The 17394-nt window shown below is 44.3% G+C and overlaps 1 protein-coding gene across 1 annotated transcript; it reads left to right on the forward strand.

Annotated features, from left to right (window-relative positions):
* The first annotated feature begins 7505 nt into the window (after positions 1–7505).
* Positions 7506–10889, forward strand: LOC121297945 (potassium voltage-gated channel subfamily S member 1-like). The gene is made up of 2 exons (XM_041224578.1): positions 7506–8546; positions 10434–10889. Exons 1-2 carry the CDS (start codon positions 7539–7541, stop codon positions 10887–10889), a joined length of 1464 nt encoding a protein of 487 aa, XP_041080512.1. The 5' UTR covers positions 7506–7538.
* Positions 10890–17394: the final 6505 nt, after the last annotated feature.

Here is a 17394-nt window from a genome sequence, read left to right on the forward strand (position 1 = left end):
CTGGAAATACAGACACAGACATAGCCGCATAGCTGGAAATACAGACACCGCATAGCTGGAAATACAGACACCGCATAGCTGGAAATACAGACACCGCATAGCTGGAAATACAGACACCGCATAGCTGGAAATACAGACACCGCATAGCTGGAAATACAGACACCGCATAGCTGGAAATACAGACACCGCATAGCTGGAAATACAGACACCGCATAGCTGGAAATACAGACACCGCATAGCTGGAAATACAGACACCGCATAGCTGGAAATACAGACACCGCATAGCTGGAAATACAGACACCGCATAGCTGGAAATACAGACACCGCATAGCTGGAAATACAGACACCGCATAGCTGGAAATACAGACACCGCATAGCTGGAAATACAGACACCGCATAGCTGGAAATACAGACACCGCATAGCTGGAAATACAGACACCGCATAGCTGGAAATACAGACACCGCATAGCTGGAAATACAGACAGACACCGCATAGCTGGAAATACAGACACCGCATAGCTGGAAATACAGACACCGCATAGCTGGAAATACAGACAGACACCGCATAGCTGGAAATACAGACACCGCATAGCTGGAAATACAGACACCGCATAGCTGGAAATACAGACACCGCATAGCTGGAAATACAGACACCGCATAGCTGGAAATACAGACACCGCATAGCTGGAAATACAGACACCGCATAGCTGGAAATACAGACACCGCATAGCTGGAAATACAGACAGACACCGCATAGCTGGAAATACAGACACCGCATAGCTGGAAATACAGACACCGCATAGCTGGAAATACAGACACTGCATAGCTGGAAATACAGACACCGCATAGCTGGAAATACAGACACCGCATAGCTGGAAATACAGACACCGCATAGCTGGAAATACAGACACTGCATAGCTGGAAATACAGACACCGCATAGCTGGAAATACAGACACCGCATAGCTGGAAATACAGACACCGCATAGCTGGAAATACAGACACCGCATAGCTGGAAATACAGACAGACACCGCACAGCTGGAAATACAGACACCGCATAGCTGGAAATACAGACACTGCATAGCTGGAAATACAGATGGAGGGAGGAATGAGTCTGGCTGCTATTTGAAGACTTGTCGATAGTCCCTTTTCCAAGGGCCCAGGAGAGACGCTAACGCATTCTACAGCAGATCTAATGGATTTGTGGATTTGTGGATGACTAGATGAAGAGCAGCAGCCTTCGCTAATTTTAATGTCAGATCCTACAGGCTGTTATCATAAGAAACATGTCTGCTGTGAAGTCAGCTGCTTTCACATTGAGTTTGACGTGCACTGGTAGTAGAGGCAGAGGCAGATTATTACTTTCTTCTAGCATCTAAACAGTAACAGAAGTTTATTTTGCAAAAGGACATGTTCCTTGTAATATATTTCAGTTTTTATTCTAAAATTGCTCCAGAAATGGCTTTAGGAATGTCGCAGAGGTGAACATTCCCACAGTGCACAACTGGCAGAAGAGGGCGCTGTTCTGAGACGTGTTTTCTTGTAACGGGCTTCACAGTCGATCCATTTCACACATTACTTTTCCTTCGCTTACTTTATGGATATTTCTAGAGGATAATCGAATTATTCTGATAATGGAATTATGACAGTGACATTTTGTACATGACTTTCCCAATCAAGAAACCTCCTAAAAATATATAATTCACCCTTTACCTGTAAATCTATAACCTACTGTACTGTTAATCATTGAAACCTTTTGTGTACATAAAAAAATAAAAATAAAACCATTTAATTTGTTCAGTTTCTTAATTTCTATACACTGGAGTCACACATGCATTGAAACACGCACACGCACATATATCGTGCATTGCTGTTTCATAAATTAGAACCCTAATGAATTGATTTCAGCTTGTCATTTGCTCAGGTCACATTGTTTACACGCTTCTCCAGGTCTGCTAGCGACTCTTGATCAGATTACAGAGTTGGAAGAAATTGCCCTGGTCCCCAGAGATCCAGTTTGAAGATCTGGAGTCATCATTTATATTCTGAAAGAGAATCTGATTGTATCCTCTATGCAAAGGCTGTCTGATGATGAAAGCCTCACCGGGATGATTGGGGGAGGTAAGAGACCCCAGCAAGACCAGAAGCAATATCCAACTCAAGACAAAGATGGAGTTTGAGAACTTCGGTTCTGACAGGGTTATGATCACACAATCATAAAAAAAAAGATGAATTATTTATTTCACTCTGACGTGACCGGGGGAGCACGTTGAAACGGGTACTGAACGTTTTATGCATTACGAAGAAGATCAAAAAGAAGTAACGAGAGCAGAACAGGAACTGAACATGATTGAAGACAAAAAGAGGAATTTGGAATTCATTTCTGCATACCTTTATTTATTGGTCGTTGATTCATGTATCTGTTTGTGCACGCATACAACCTTTTTCAATTTAAAAATACAAATCTTGATTGAATTAGAAATGCAAACCATAAGAAACCGTCGAGCTGTTTCCTTCAGAAACGTGTTTAGTGATATTTATAAAAAGGTGACTGGATGTCCTTCTCTGATTCGTTAAATTAAACTTTGAATGACCGCTGACAGCAGCTATGGCAATGGAACTTGCAAGCAGTAATGTTCTATTTATGACGCTTATTGAGCTTGTGAACGGAGGAGCATTAAGCCAGTTGATAATGTGTGAACATTTACACGCTTAAACGCGCTTTTTATTTTCAGATAGATCATGAAGATGTATACCGATACTGTCAAATTTATATATATATATATATATATATATATATATATATATATATATAATCAATGTCTTCATACGCTGCACTTGCACCTGTAATGCAATGTGTTATTGCTGGTCATCAAGCAAAGAGTAGGCAAATATAATCTTAGTCTAGGACAAACAGAAAAGTTATTAACTATGGCAAACTTATTTCAAAATGTGTTTTATGTTCAGTAGTGCCATACCAAACACAGACCGTGCACTCTTTACCTTGGAATTTCGATTAATTACTTATATGTGCACGAAAGAAAGTTTGAATAAAGTTATGTACATATTTGTTTCTATTTCATGACACGTGTCAGTCGTTCATATGCTTAAGTAGGGGGTCCGTCACCACTCCGCCCTGTCTAGTGAGCCCAGCCCTTTCTGTATGATGCTTGCTCCGTAGTCCCACTTCCCTGAAGCACAATCTCCTTTTCAACACGCGGATCCCAGAGTCTGACGCTGGTCTGGATGAGGGATTAGAGCTGCAGGATTATAATCATTGCGTCTGGGGAGTTGCACGATCCGCTGAGAACACAAGGGCATGTTCACGACAGTGAAGGCATCATTGCAGTTGTTGCTTCATGCACTGGAACGCACACTGCGAGAGTGCTTGATAATAGATTAGAATGACTCGTAGCAAATTCCTGTTGGCTTTTGAAAAATGCAAATGCTGTTTAAACGTTTGTTCGTCAAAAATAATAAAGATGTGATTTAATTTGTGCCAGCATGTGCTGTACGTGGCGTGTGCGTGTGTGAATATGAACGCATTGAGTTTGGACACGCTGCACAGTGAGGCCGGCAGTCCTGCCCTGCAGATGTTTTTACATCACAATCATCACTGCTCAGTACTAGTGCAACTTCTTAAAGGGCATTTTGCCTGGACAGTTGTAATGGATATGTATGGCGGCGGAAATCGTTTCCACGAGCAAAGCACATTTGTTTTTGGTTTTTGTCGTGAAAAAAACATCACTGGTTCACTGCTGTTTGAACTCCATTGCAGAGACTTGGAGAATATGTCTCTCTCCCCCTGCCCCGCCCCGCCCCACTGTGTATGCGCGCCAGGGCTTCATTGCACATCTCTCTCATCTGGGAAGTCGGGAGTGAAGCTAACCCTCACTGTTCCAGACTCAAACAGGCCTCTCATTTCCTGTCATGTTCCGTGCAGGGATGCACAGCACATCCTTGTATGCCGCAGCGCAGCCTCTCTTTCACACTTATCCTTGTGGTTATATCTTCAGAGCCATCCTATACTGTGATCAGTCTTGCTGTGGAGATCTCTAAGAACTTACAGTATTCAGCATGCTGTCAGTGTAAGTCCATCTATATATTATTGCATTGTATAGATTGTTTAATGTTTATAGCTCAGTCTTGAGAGCTGATCCTTTAATTAAAATGAAACTTGGTACTGACATTCTTCACACAATCTTTTCAGAATATACCTCCAGGGGACCTAGATTAAGTACATCATTTCTGAAGACTGTAACTTGATAATTCAGACATCAGTCACAGAGATCCTCAGTATTCTTACGGGCACTGCAGGGCTTTAAGGAATATGTAATATATGTTTAGCTCAAGCGAAAGAGATAATTCAGTGATGCGTTCAAGGCAAACTTCATAAGCAGCAGTTCCATTCAGAAATACATTTCGATAAACAGCTGTGCACAAAAAAAGGGAAATTCGACACGGCCCCTAACAGAGAGTAATGGAAAATTGCGACCGTCCCTAATGCTTAACAGTAAATTCAGAGTGTTACTCTGAGATTCGAAGTGTAGCGTGAGCGTATGATAAAGGAGGGAGATGTGCATGTAATCATTTTTGGAGGATACCTTCACCAAAACTGCAAGAAAAGTCCTTAGCAATCAATTGAAGTGCTACAAAAAAAAAAAATCAAAAATCTTAACCTTCATTTTCTTTCACCACTTTTATTAAAGTCGCACTCTGTGCATTCTTATAAGGAGTCTTGCTAAAGTCATCACTGGCACTGGAGATTTGGGACTGACAGGGCAGCCCTCCGAGCTTCAGATGGGATAGACGTGGGGAGAACGGACGCGCCTTTTGAAAAACCGTAACAAACCGGTAAAGTAATGATACTTACCCTGTGATACAGAATAATACATTTGAATGGCCAGCATTTTAACAGTTACGCGTCCAGCCTGACTGAAGAATGAAACACGGAGCTGCAGTGTGTTTAATACAATGCACACTGAAGCGCTGTGAAGGCAGGTATATAGTAATGCTGTAGCATGACAAGCTTGAATCATTTTCAAGAGCTGAATCTAACACCGCCGCTATGTGCTGCATGGCTGCAAGTGTGTTTACTACAATTGCACTACTGAAGCGCTTGTGACAGGAGGTATATCGTAATGCTGTAGCATGAACCAAGCTTGAATCATTTTCAAGCAAAGCACGAATCTAACAACCGCCGTATGTGCTGCCATGCAACGCATCGCGCGCTTCAACCACATAATTGTTGTAGTCTAGGATACTACGTGTTATTATTATTATTATTATTATTATTATTATTATTATTATTATTATTATTATTATTAGTAGTGTAGTAGTTAGTAGTAGTATTTTGCGCCGGTTAATAACCTCTTGTGGCTTTTAAGAAGAAATTACAAAAGAAAACGTAGTCTATATTATTCATATATTGACCCTTCGTTAATTGATGGCATGCTGTTGCTGCACTCTTAACGGTAGTATTTTTAGCATGCAACTCTGTGCGTGTGCGTGTGCGTGTGCGTGTGTCTGTGTGTGTCAGTGTGTGTGTGTGTGTGTGTGTGTGTGTGTGTGTGTGTGTGTGTGTGTGTGTGTGTGTGTGTATCTGTGTGTGTCTGTGTGTCAGTGTGTGTGTTTGTGTCTTAATAACGTCTAATAAAAATAAATACACCTTTCAGAATGTGACACTTACTGTCAATTCATGCGACTCTGTCTTTAAAGCTCAGTTGAAACTTCACTGGAATGGCTACCTGTCTACGCACGGCATCTCTGTGTACCGCTACCTCTAAACGCTGCATTGCGCAGGTGTTGCAAGCAAATTTAACTGTACGTTTATTGCAAATTAAATTGCCATTAAAAACACTCTGACTCATGTGATCCTCTCACCTGTTATATTACATCTAAAAGCGAATTAATTTGCACAGTTAAAGGCAGTAACAGTATGTCATTTATTGTGCATCCAAATAATCGAAAACAATAATTAGTGTCGGGGACGGGGGCACGAGGGGAATGAAGGGATGTGTACGCCACCTCCTCTTAATCTCATGCTGGGGTTTAGCTTTCTGGTTTTATCTTTTGAAACTCGACCTCTCTACACCACAGATCACACAATGTGATGTCGCCAGGGGCTTTACTACAGGGTGACACAGGGCTCGAGAAAGCGGGACTGTGTTGATTATTTGAAGATTGATTCCCGACTTTTGAGTTCTTAAAACCACACCGACTGGAAACCATCTGCAATCAAAGTGATATTCATTACACTGAGAAGGCTGGTGTGCTTGACTTGGTTTGACCAGAAGCTTCTGCTTTCAAAGTGAAATTAATATTCCCCTCATTGCTAGATCTGAAGAATATAATGAATACGCTTTGGATCAGCATTATTCATTTTTAACCCTGATTGGGAATTGTCGGTTTGCCGTGAATCCAGTGTTATACAAACCAGAGTGCTTTGCACTTGCATATTTAGGTATCAGTTTTGTACAAAACTAAACCTGGTCCTTTAAGACAGAGCCAGGCTGTGGAAAATCACCAAGCCGAGGGCTGTGTTGGGTCAGGTGGCTCTCGGAGAGCAGCGTGCCTGTAATCCAGTGCTGACCATCCCAGAGGTCAGTCTGCATTGCACTGGCGTGGTTCTCATCGCATTCCGTACATAGAAAGAGACAGCCCTGTGTATACAACATAGGTGTGCTGTGATTCAAACATAATCATAATCATCACATTATCACAGTCATGACAGAGTATCATACTGTAGTAGTTACTGACTGTGCCCCCAAACCCTCCTGTGTAAATTAGAATCAAGAGAAATCCTTTTAAAATGAACCTGCAAATTGACAAGCTGGCAGCTGAGAAACAGGTACAGACCTTGTGTGTTTTAAATCTAAAATAGTTTGATGAGCCTTATTGTACTCTTGTAAATATTTAGGCCAGGGTTTGCTGTGTCAGCATACTGACTAACGCTCTAGAGTAGCATACTGGTCTGCCCTAAAGCTTTGATCAGTATGCTGTACACTTTCATGATGCCCACACGTTTCAATAATAAAACAGCACCAGGGAAAAAATCTAGGGACTTTACAAGACTTTTCCCATACACAACACCTGCATCCAAACTGATTGGATTTTCTTGCTCATTTTCTTTTGTTTGCAGTGAGGTCCACCCACTCCCAATCTGATTGAAATGAGAAAACCAGAACGACTGATAGATAGTGCGTCAATTAAACTTGGCTTTTGGCACCTGTCTTCCTGTAACTGTGAATTAAAACACAAACACTCACTTTCACCACTTTCGACCTTCTCTCAAGACTAGGTGCCAGAAGATCTGAATTCACTCCCTGGGCTTGTAGCTAAGGAGATGCTGCCACCAGATGTGTAACCATAGTTCTTTACTCCTTCAAGTACAAAGCCGTTAGTTAAAAAGTGAAAAGCCACCTGACAGGCACCAATAAAGTACATATTTAAAGAATAAATGCATTTTTATCATTCTGCAGATCAGTTCCTGGATTCTTTAGTCTTCATCAGAGCGGTAATAAATGACCCGTCTTGTTGATGTGTCCTGATAGAGCTCCTCCAGTGGATGCGGTGACCATGGTCAATGAAACCCTCCCCATGTGGGATCCTCACTCCGAGGATCACCTCCTCAACATCAACGTGGGAGGCCTGAAGAGGAGCCTCTGTTCCAGCACCCTCAAGAAGTTCCCGGACACCAGGTTGGGCCGGCTGCTGTCCTGCGACTCTGAGGAGTCCATCCTGCAGATCTGCGATGACTACGACGTGAAGGAGCAGGAGTTCTACTTCGACCGGAACCCCGGGCTCTTTCCCTACGTGCTCCACTTCTACCAGACAGGGAAGCTTCACATCATGGAGGACCTGTGCGTCTTCTCCTTCTGCCAGGAGATCGAGTACTGGGGGATCAACGAGTTCTTCCTGGACAGCTGCTGCAGCTATCGCTACCAGGACCGCAAGCTGGAGAATCGGGACAAGAGCTGGGACGAGGAAAGCGACGTGAGCAGCATAGACACCTCTGTTGACGAGATCTCGGACCTGACGAAGGACATCCTGCTGTTCCGGGACATGCACTGCGGAGCTGTCCGCAAGTGCCTGTGGTTGACTTTGGAGAACCCCGGGTATTCCATCCCCAGCAAGCTGTTCAGCTTCATCTCCATCAGCGTGGTGCTCACCTCGATAGCCACCATGTGCATCAACAGCCTCCCCGAGTACCAGGTGTTTGACGAGGACGGGACCGTACTGGATGACCGCACACTTCAGATCCTAGAGTATTTCTGTGTCAGCTGGTTCAGCTTTGAGGTCTTGGCCCGCATGATCCTGGCACCAAACAGGAAGAAGTTCTTTCTGAATCCTCTTAACCAGATTGACCTGGTGTCCGTGCTTCCTATCTACTTCACCTTGCTCTTTGACCTGAGTGTGGGGGGCGACTCTGGGAAACTGGGAAACCTGGGGAAACTGGTCCAGGTGTTACGGCTCATGAGAATATTCAGGGTGTTAAAGCTGGCGAGGCACTCCACTGGACTGAGGTCGCTGGGAGCGACATTAAAGGTAATGCGAGCCAGGCTGTTGACTTTGTTCTTGCTGTTTTTTACTTTAACTGTCTCTGTAAAAACTTTGCTGGAGTTTGTATTAAACCTGTTTTCTTTTCAATGCCCCTAAGGTCTGTTGGCTTAATCACATTACATGCACCCACTCAAAGTGGAATCATTGGCAATGAGGTAGTGGCTGTTACATTGTCTCAGTGCACTTAAAATGAATGAAAATAAATGACAACCCCCCCCACCTGCTTTATACAGAATAGAAGTATTTCTAGACTACACAGACTGTGCTCATGACTGGGGCTACATACTCCTGGCATGAGGCTTTCTGACCGTTACTGGATCTCACTAGTTCTAAAGTTACACTGATTTTTCAGTCAGGAAGATTTTTTTTTTTTTAGTCAAGCAGACAATCATTATCATCTCCCAGCCTACGTCAGTGTAGTAAACCAATCCATAATGGGTAAAAACAACTCTTTATTATTAACAATGTAACAAGAGTGCATGCCAAGCCCAGCTGCAGGTATTAATCTACTGTATTAAACAATGTAACGAGAGTTCAAGCCAAGCCCAGCTGCAGGTATTAATCTACTGTATGAAACAATGTAACGAGAGTTCAAGCCAAGCCCAGCTGCAGGTATTAATCTACTGTATGAAACAATGTAACGAGAGTTCAAGCCAAGCCCAGCTGCAGGTATTAATCTACTGTATTAAACAATGTAACGAGAGTTCAAGCCAAGCCCAGCTGCAGGTATTAATCTACTGTATGAAACAATGTAACGAGAGTTCAAGCCAAGCCCAGCTGCAGGTATTAATCTACTGTATGAAACAATGTAACAAGAGTGCATGCCAAGCCCAGCTGCAGGTATTAATCTACTGTATTAAACAATGTAACGAGAGTTCAAGCCAAGCCCAGCTGCAGGTATTAATCTACTGTATGAAACAATGTAACGAGAGTTCAAGCCAAGCCCAGCTGCAGGTATTAATCTACTGTATTAAACAATGTAACGAGAGTTCAAGCCAAGCCCAGCTGCAGGTATTAATCTACTGTATTAAACAATGTAACGAGAGTTCAAGCCAAGCCCAGCTGCAGGTATTAATCTACTGTATGAAACAATGTAACGAGAGTTCAAGCCAAGCCCAGCTGCAGGTATTAATCTACTGTATGAAACAATGTAACGAGAGTTCAAGCCAAGCCCAGCTGCAGGTATTAATCTACTGTATGAAACAATGTAACGAGAGTTCAAGCCAAGCCCAGCTGCAGGTATTAATCTACTGTATTAAACAATGTAACGAGAGTTCAAGCCAAGCCCAGCTGCAGGTATTAATCTACTGTATTAAACAATGTAACGAGAGCGCAAGCCAAGCCCAGCTGCAGGTATTAATCTACTGTATTAAACAATGTAACGAGAGTTCAAGCCAAGCCCAGCTGCAGGTATTAATCTACTGTATTAAACAATGTAACGAGAGTTCAAGCCAAGCCCAGCTGCAGGTATTAATCTACTGTATTAAACAATGTAACGAGAGTTCAAGCCAAGCCCAGCTGCAGGTATTAATCTACTGTATGAAACAATGTAACGAGAGTTCAAGCCAAGCCCAGCTGCAGGTATTAATCTACTGTATGAAACAATGTAACGAGAGTGCATGCCAAGCCCAGCTGCAGGTATTAATCTACTGTATTAAACAATGTAACGAGAGTTCAAGCCAAGCCCAGCTGCAGGTATTAATCTACTGTATGAAACAATGTAACGAGAGTATATATTGCCTTTGCTTTGGCATCATGTCATCAGTTAAGGTCAGTCGGTGTGTGTGTGTGTGTGTGTGTGTGTTTGTGTGTGTGCATGTGAGTGAGTGTGTGTGAGAGTGTGCTGATGATGCTGGTGTTGTTTTTTTACAGCACAGTTACCGGGAGGTGGGGAGCTTGCTGCTGTACCTGGCAGTGGGCGTGTCGGTGTTCTCTGGCATGGCATACACTGCGGAGTATGAAGAGGAGGTGGGTCTGGATACCATCCCAGCATGCTGGTGGTGGGGCACGGTCAGCATGACCACGGTAGGCTACGGAGACGTGGTGCCGGTCACCATCGCCGGCAAGCTGGCCGCCTCGGGTTGTATCCTGGGGGGCATCCTGGTGGTGGCGCTGCCCATCACCATCATCTTCAACAAGTTCTCCCACTTCTACCGCAAGCAGAAGGCCCTGGAGGCCTCCGTGAGGAACGGGCACAGGAAGCCGCTGAAGCCGGGGGAGGGAGAGGTGGAGGAGATGGAGAGCCAGGAACTGGAGGAGGAGAAGGAGGTGGAGGAGGGGGTCGACTGGGGGAGGAGCAGGAAAGAGGCTGCCTCCCCTCCCCCCTAGCGGCAGCAGCAGCGGCTCCGTTCGCTACCCTCCCAGAGTCCAAAATTGCATTGCCCAGACCTCCCCGTGCATCAGCTCAGAATCCTCTGGTGAAAGCGAAGCGTGACTCTTATAGCTGGGACATGCAGCCCTACAGTATGTTCAGTAAATGCTTTCTCTGCTGCTTCCTTTCATTGTCGCTGAGAAGGACAGATTTTGCATTTTGTTTGAAATATTTTAAGGGCTTTTACGCACACACTACAGCTACTGGCACATACTTCTGTAATCTGCTGTCCGACCGCGTCGCCACTGTGGCAAAGCTGCTGCTCTGGAGCTTTGATTATCTTTGAATGTTGTTTCTGTTTCCCAGAACAGTGTGAGCTCTGTGTTATTTGAAAGGATTTTAAAGAAAGGGGTGAGTGGAAGGACCCCCCACCTGCTTCTCAGTTAAGAGCTGTGTCGAAGTGTAAATCAGATCTACAGTAACAGTCTTTCACTATTTCTTTCAATAACTGGTTCTGTTTGAACTGCACTACATTAGTTAATAAAGCAGGTGCAGATGTGCCAGAGAAGTGGGACAGAGACAGATAATTATCCTGCTGAAATAACGCCCAGCGGGCAATGAGAACAATGAAACACATTCACACCTGTGAAAACGCAGGGAGGGATTGTCTCTCCACAGCAGCGCTGCAGACGGCAGTCCTGCAATCTGGTATTCCTGTACTCATGTTACTCATCATGTTATATTATAAAACAGGAACAGAAGTTGCCGTGCCTCCTCATCCCCTGGTAGAGAAGCAGAGGATGCAGCTCTTTGCTGTGTTTTTGTTTCTGTGTGGAGGGCAAGGTTCCACCCAATGGCAGTACAGAGCACTCTCCAGGTTTACCTGTTGAACTCTTCAGTGATACGAATGCAGCGTTTCCATCAGTCATGCCAGGGGAGGAAGAAGAACCCAACTAGGAACTTTTCAAAAACAGCCTTTCGAGAAAAGCTTTTAAATAAACAACCCTTCAACTCTGAGGGTTCATTGAACTACATCTCATTGAAACAGAGCTCCGTTTTTAGAAGTGGCACTTACTGCTGCTTCATAGAACGTATTCCTTATATAATGCAGTAGGACTGTTCCTAGACGCAAATATATTTCTAGAGTGCTATTCATGAAGAGTTAGTGTACCAGTAAATGCTTTGCAGTCCAGCGGATTCCCGTTGTGAATACAGCCTGTAATGGTTAGGTGCCAGCGATCACAATAAAAGCTGGAAATCAGAGTTGTTGAAAAAGTGATGCTACTAGCACTTCTAATTAACAAAAATAACGCAAAGCAAATGATTTTTAAACAAATAATAAACAGTATGCAGCCACGCTTTGGACAGCAACCCACTGACAGCCCGAGCCTCTGCACACTGAACACACACACCTGCATCAGCTAAACACAGTGAATCTGTACAGCACTGAACACACACACCTGCATCAGTTAAACACAGTGAATCTGTACAGCACTGAACACACACACCTGCATCAGCTAAACACAGTGAATCTGTACAGCACTGAACACACACACCTGCATCAGCTAAACACAGTGAATCTGTACAGCACTGAACACACACACCTGCATCAGTTAAACAGAGTGAATCTGTACAGCACTGAACGCACACACCTGCATCAGTTAAACAGAGTGAATCTGTACAGCACTGAACGCACACACCTGCATCAGTTAAACAGAGTGAATCTGTACAGCACTGAACGCACACACCTGCATCAGCTAAACACAGTGAATCTGTACAGCACTGAACACACACACCTGCATCAGCTAAACACAGTGAATCTGTACAGCACTGAACACACACACCTGCATCAGCTAAACACAGTGAATCTGTACAGCACTGAACACACACACCTGCATCAGTTAAACACAGTGAATCTGTACAGCACTGAACACACACACGCATCAGTTAAACACAGTGAATCTGTACAGCACTGAACACACACACCTGCATCAGCTAAACACAGTGAATCTGTACAGCACTGAACACACACACCTGCATCAGCTAAACACAGTGAATCTGTACAGCACTGAACACACACACCTGCATCAGTTAAACACAGTAAATCTGTACAGCACTGAACACACACACCTGCATCAGTTAAACACAGTGAATCTGTACAGCACTGAACACACACACCTGCATCAGTTAAACACAGTGAATCTGTACAGCACTGAACACACACACCTGCATCAGCTAAACACAGTGAATCTGTACAGCACTGAACACACACACCTGCATCAGTTAAACACAGTGAATCTGTACAGCACTGAACACACACACACCTGCATCAGCTAAACACAGTGAATCTGTACAGCACTGAACACACACACCTGCATCAGTTAAACACAGTGAATCTGTACAGCACTGAACACACACACCTGCATCAGTTAAACACAGTGAATAATTGACTTGTCCACCAATCAAGGTCCACACTGTACTCCATTCCAGCCACATTTATTAAGTGGGATTTATGAATGCTTTGTAAAATGTTTTAAGTCTTCCAAGTACCCAAGATAAATGCACTTAATGTGTACAGAACATGCACAATAGCAGTGGCGGGTTTGTAATGTATTTCTTGCTTCATTTGTCTGTTGTCTCCTTTTTTCTGCTCTATGAAAATGTAACTCAAATGTTATTATTAATGAAGTCATTGTATGTTGTATCTTGCTCTTAACACACACACCTGCATCAATTAAACATATGTGAATCTGTATATACAACTGTAGGTCACCCTGGGTAAGGGCATCTTCTAAGAAATAAATAAAGTAATAATAATCAAGCAAGGGCGTGGAGGCAGCTGCTGACAGGACACGTCCCACAGGAACCACGTCTGCAGAGTTTACTGGTCTGTAATTGAAATCAGCACAGTGAGGGAGCCGGCTCCTATCCAGGAGGGTTTGGAGGGCCAAATTCACACTTCGTTTCTCTTTGCAGGAGCTGGCATTGGACAGCTCGTTTGAGGATCATTCCGATTAGCTAATGGAAGGGTTTGCTTGCACAGTAACGGGAGCGATGGGAGACCAGGCTGGATTTGAGAAGGATCATAATGAAAAGCCCTTCCCCATGAAGTTTATTTAGTAATGGAAGCCAGCAGGGTGCACATACATGGCGAGTCCTACTTTGGTGAAATGGAGACAAACACGTCAAACGTTTCTTCCGGGCTGCATTTCTAATAATTGATCAGGTGCTCGTTCTGACGAGGTTTCTCAATGCAGTGAATTCTACAATGCACCTGATCAGCTAAATACGAGCACCATACGTGGCACTTGCTTGGACTCTGCTAACTTGAGAAAGTCACTGTGGGAGCTAAACACAGTGAATCTGACAGTGGAGACAGAGGAGAGAGAAGACAGAGGAGAGACTGAGACAGAGACAGAGCATCAGAGAGAAGACAGAGAAGTACAGCAGAACAGACACACCTGCAGAGAGACAGAAGACAGAGAGAGACAGAGAGAGGAGAGAGCAGAGACAGACAGACTTGAGACAGACAGAGGATCAGAGAAGACAGAGAGAGAGGGAGAGAGAGCGAGACAGAGGAGAGACTGTCTCAGACTCAGAAGAAGGGAGAGAGCAGACTTCGTCAACCCAGCGAGAGAGAGGGATAGAGAGAGACAGACTGTCCTGAGAGAGAGACAGACCTTCGAGAGAACAGACACAGTCCTCTCGGAGAGAGACTGACAAACTCCTCCTCTCCTCTCCTGAGAGCACGTCCCCCCGCGCTCTGTCCTTAGTTACAGACAGAGAAAGAGCGGACTCCCAGGAGCGGCGAGACAGACACCGAGAAGATGACTCCTCTCCTTCGCTCTAGAGTGACTCAGGACTGACAGGTTCTCCAGAGTCCAGAGGATAGGGAGATACGAGAACAGACAGTCATGTCGTGAGCTCTTTTGACGAGGATAGTCTTCTCGTCTCCTGCTCTCTCTGTCTGTCGACCAGCGCTCTCTGTCAACTTCTCTCCAGAGGAGAGAGAAGACAGAGGAGAGAGGGACAGACAGGAGAGCGAGACAGACAGAGGAGAGGGAGAGAGAGACAGACAGACTGGAGCGAGAGACAGAGGAGAGAGAGAGACAGACTGGAGAGAGAGAGAGACAGAGGAGAGAGGAGAGAGAGACAGGAGGAGAGAGACAGACAGAGTAGAGAGGGAGAGACCTCAGAGGAGAGAGTCGAGCTCGGGACAGAGGAGAGCGAGACAGACAGAGGAAGGGAGAAGCTTTGGAAGCGTTCCTCGCTGAGTAAACTGGAGAAGAGAGACAGAGTAAGAGAGAAGACACTGCAGAGTAGAAGACAGAGGAGACAGAGGAGAGGGAGCAGAGCAGAGAGGACACAGAAGAGAGAGACAGAGAGAGGGAGAGAGAGACAGACAGGAGAGCGAGACAGACAGAGTAGAGAGGGAGAGACAGACAGGAGAGCAAGACAGACAGAGGAGAGAGACAGACAGAGAGTGAGACAGACTGGAGAGAGAGACAGAGGAGAGAGAAGACAGAGGGAGAGAGGGAGAGAGAGACAGACAGAGAGTGAGACAGACAGAGGAGAGGGAGAGAGAGACAGACAGACGGGAGCGAGAGACAGACAGGAGAGAGAAGACAGAGGAGAGAGGGAGAGAGAGACAGACAGGAGAGTGAGACAGACAGAGTAGAGAGGGAGAGACAGACAGGAGAGCAAGACAGACAGAGAGAGAGGGAGAGACAGACAGGAGAGCAGAGACAGACAGAGGAGAGAGAGAGAGAGACAGACAGACTAGAGCGAGAGACAGAGGAGATCTGTTTGACAGACTGCTCTGTGACAGACGACCCACCGGACAGCAGGATGAGACAGACTGGAGAGGAGAGGAGAGAGAGACAGACAGACAGACAGACAGACACACCGGTGGTATTAAAGGGTTATACAAAGACTCAAGTACGACACCAAGTGTTTTTTTTGTTATTATTATTATTTTATTATTCAGTGCTGTAAGAAAATACATTCTTAAAAAAAACACACAATCCACACGCAAGAACGCTAATTTGAGAAGAAAATACACATCATTTTAAACACAGTCCTGTAAGTATATACATTTCAATGACAAATACAGCGGTTACAATTAAAACAACCTGTATAAAAAAATGACCGTATCTTGAGCAGAACAATCGTACTGAATTGTTTTCTGAAAACCTTCAATGCGTTTGTGCTGCTGGCGTTTCCCCGAGAAGGTTCGATACAGGAATGAAGAGGAAACGCTGTGGAAGAGATACTTACTCCGATACACCCCCTACACTGCAATAATCTGTATTAAAAGGGGTCACATTGTCCACTTGATTAACAGTGACAAACACAAACACTGCTCCTGCCTTTCGCAGCCAATACCAGACAGAGCCCTGGCTAGAGGCAGTGAAAGGGAACACACAGGGCAGGAAATATTTATTACCGCCAGCGCCACACAATCAAAAGCCAGGTCATGTGCACACGGGCTCTACTGCTGCAACAAAGCGAGACTCTTGAGAACAGTTCAGGGAGACTTAAACAGGCAGGCTCTCCAGGGAGAGGTTTGCTATCGGATGCGTTTCCATTAAAAATTCATGCACCCGACTGCTTCAGCTAATAAAGGAATAATGAAACGATCCGCCAGTAATTTAAGAAGGCAACAAGGACACATCAAACATTATGTACCGCTTTGAGATTTTCCTTAACCTTGAAAACAAAAAAAAAAGATAGAGCATTGACTTTCTAACCAGCCTGGCGTGACTCCATTGCTTCTTTCAGGTATACTTGTAATTATTATTAACAAGGTTTATCCATAAATAACATTAACAATCTCGTGAATAACACAAACGTATGTATTTCAGTAGCGCTTCTAACTGGACCTGGTGTTGAAGCTTTTACGAAATACACTCAAGTATAAACGTTGAATTCAATGTTATGTCAAAGATCTGGGGGAAATAGTAAATTAGACTGTATAAAGGTTCAGACAGAACTGCTGTTATTAACTTGTCCCTCTGAAAAGGCTGCAGACTCTATTGCTATTTCACACATATACACAATCTAATGACACTGTATTTTACACAAATACAGCAGTAATGAAGAAGTAGAATATTTACAGCTAGCACCAGTAACACTGCAAGGGGGTTACAAAAGAAACAGAAAAGTAAGTCAACAAACGTAACAATCAGAGTGAATTAAGAACACTTCACTTTTTGAGAAGGTTAGGGGTTCCTAGCAAGATGAAACGGCAGACTGGCAGTGCTAGGAATCCAGACCTCAAGGAGCTCAACAATTCTGCAAGTCTGAAACAAAGTTTCAGTTTCAGTAAATCACAGAGCAGTGAACAGAGTCGTATGCAGAGCCACACCAGGTACCATGCAAAAAAAAGACACTTTAGAAAAGAAATGTTTCTATTTTAGAACTTGATAGAAAATGAAAAACCCTGAAGTGGTACCCTGAGCTGAATCACAGCCAGGAGCAGCTGCTCTGAAGAGAAGCCCCCTCCTTGAAGTGTCAGCGCGC

Source organism: Polyodon spathula, chromosome 23, assembly GCF_017654505.1.
Source record: "Polyodon spathula isolate WHYD16114869_AA chromosome 23, ASM1765450v1, whole genome shotgun sequence".
NCBI lineage: Eukaryota > Metazoa > Chordata > Actinopteri > Acipenseriformes > Polyodontidae > Polyodon > Polyodon spathula.